Source organism: Opisthorchis viverrini, assembly GCF_000715545.1.
Source record: "Opisthorchis viverrini unplaced genomic scaffold opera_v5_216, whole genome shotgun sequence".
NCBI lineage: Eukaryota > Metazoa > Platyhelminthes > Trematoda > Opisthorchiida > Opisthorchiidae > Opisthorchis > Opisthorchis viverrini.
In genome coordinates, this window is record NW_008751872.1 from 440,077 (window position 1) to 442,041 (window position 1,965).

Genomic DNA, 1,965 nt, shown 5'->3' on the forward strand with positions numbered 1-1,965 from the left:
CGCCGAGGACGTCAAAAGACTTTCAGTGGTTGACCATCGATGTCTTCGGAGCATTGTCCGAATCTGGTGGGAACACCGGATCAGCAATTCTGAAGTACGTCGAATGGTATTCGGGAAGAATAACTCACCCTCGATAGATGAACTGATGATGCTGCATAGGTTGCGCTGGCTTGGCCATGTGTTGCCTATGCCAGTCGACCGACTTCCTCGAAGGGCTCTTTTCGCCCAACCATGTGAAGGGTGGAAGAGAGCCCGAGGCGGTCAAACAATGACTTGGCAGCGAAGTATGAAAGCCATTACCAGCAAACTCAGCTGCGCTGGTCATTGTCGTCTTCCTGGACGGGGACCCCGAGACGGGCCACAACCTAACCCAACACAACAAACCGATGGAATCAAAGAAAGACAACTACTAAAAGCAGGAGGCTACTGAACCAAGCAATCATGTGGGACGAATTCGCAAAGCAAGTCCTGGACGGGGACCCCGAGACGGGCCACAACCTAACGATAACCAACAAACCGATGGAATCAAAGAAAGACAACTACTAAAAGCAGGAGGCTACTGAACCAAGCAATCATGTGGGACGAATTCGGATCGCAAAGCAAGAAGAGAGCGACCCGATCACAAGAAACAGTACTGTCGAACTGAATTCACCCAACGAACCAACTAGATTCAAGGGAATGAGACCAGAACACAACTCCCATTCCTAAGTGACCAATTGAATTATGCGAAGACCACTCCGGGACAAACAATCGCATTCGAACTATCAGATGCTGTTTAGAAGCTATATAGGTACAGGCAAAAGGGGAGGACTTTACCCACTCCACCCCGTACTGACGACGTGGTTAAAAACATTTCGTAGCCCAAAGCAGGTCTCGTCCTTATCGAAGCTCGTTGTGTAGCTACATTTTTCCAGTTCCTGTCCAAGCAATGTTTTCCTCAGTGGTGGTGGTGGTAGTGGTCGAAGACTTGGTTTTCCTCTCCATTCGTAGAGGTGCCTGTTGTTCTGGTTCTAACAACTACTTGCCCAGCATCATTATCCTTCGACTTGTCCAATGCTCTTGAAGCAATTTCAACCAAACAAATCCCTGCGATTTTGAAGGCAGCACTCCTCTGAGTGATGGGCTCAGGCGCCACAGCTCTAAGCCTACGTGTCTAATATTTGGACTTCTGATGTCGACTGATCGACGACCGGGCACAAGCCATAAATGCCATGAACATCGAACCCACAGGAATTCTAGACTAGTGTCCACCCAAGTCAGCAACCCTTTCAAGTCCTGCGTGTATCTATCGTAATCGGATATACTACTTTTCACCATTCCTGGTCAGCTAGCCAAATTGGCTTGTAAACCCGACGCCGAGATACAGCGCGGGCTGTGTTGTGTGTGCGGAACTGAGACGTCTTCAGGTGTTCGACAACCGTTGTTTCAGAACCATAGATCGTGTGGGTAAGTGTCGGTGAAACCATTGAAGAATGTGTTCAGCACCAGAAGCTGTGCTGGTTAGGCCATATATTGCTCATTTCGAACCATCGTTTTCCGAAGAGTGCTGATTTCCGTACCCAACTGAGAGTGGCGCAAACAGGAATGTGGTTAACCTGTGACCTGGTATAGGGATACGAAAGAGATTGCGAAGAGTTTGAATACTGTCAGTGTGATTTGTCTTCCAGGATGGGGAGTGCGTGATCCCTGTTGCAACTAGTTAGAAACGCTGCAAGATGATTTCTATTCGATGACAGTGGCACTATTGTTGTCAGTTTTTTATCCAGACTGCTCGAATGAGCGTCTGGACGTGTGAGTGCCCCAGAATGATTGTGGTGGGCTACCACTAAGCCCCATCCCTATCCACTTTTATTCATTCTCCACAATAAGGCGTTCAAATAAGCCATAGTTATACGGCAGCGAAGCATCAGTGTTGAACTGTGATGTCATGCTCTCGATGATGACAGTAATAATAATAATAATAAT

At 47.8% G+C, this 1,965-nt stretch overlaps 2 protein-coding genes across 2 annotated transcripts in view; one reads left to right on the plus strand and one right to left on the minus strand.

Moving 5' to 3' along the window:
* Window positions 1-1,965, minus strand: part of T265_08390 (hypothetical protein) — a gene marked incomplete at both ends in the record, with an annotated part of 63,675 nt that overhangs the window by 29,334 nt on the left and 32,376 nt on the right. The window lies entirely within an intron of this gene.
* Window positions 1,730-1,965, plus strand: part of T265_08392 (hypothetical protein) — a gene marked incomplete at both ends in the record, with an annotated part of 6,842 nt that continues 6,606 nt past the window's right edge. The window contains one exon of the mRNA XM_009174186.1: window positions 1,730-1,791. Coding sequence (XP_009172450.1) covers window positions 1,730-1,791 — 62 coding nt within the window. The remainder of the gene's footprint in view (window positions 1,792-1,965) is intronic.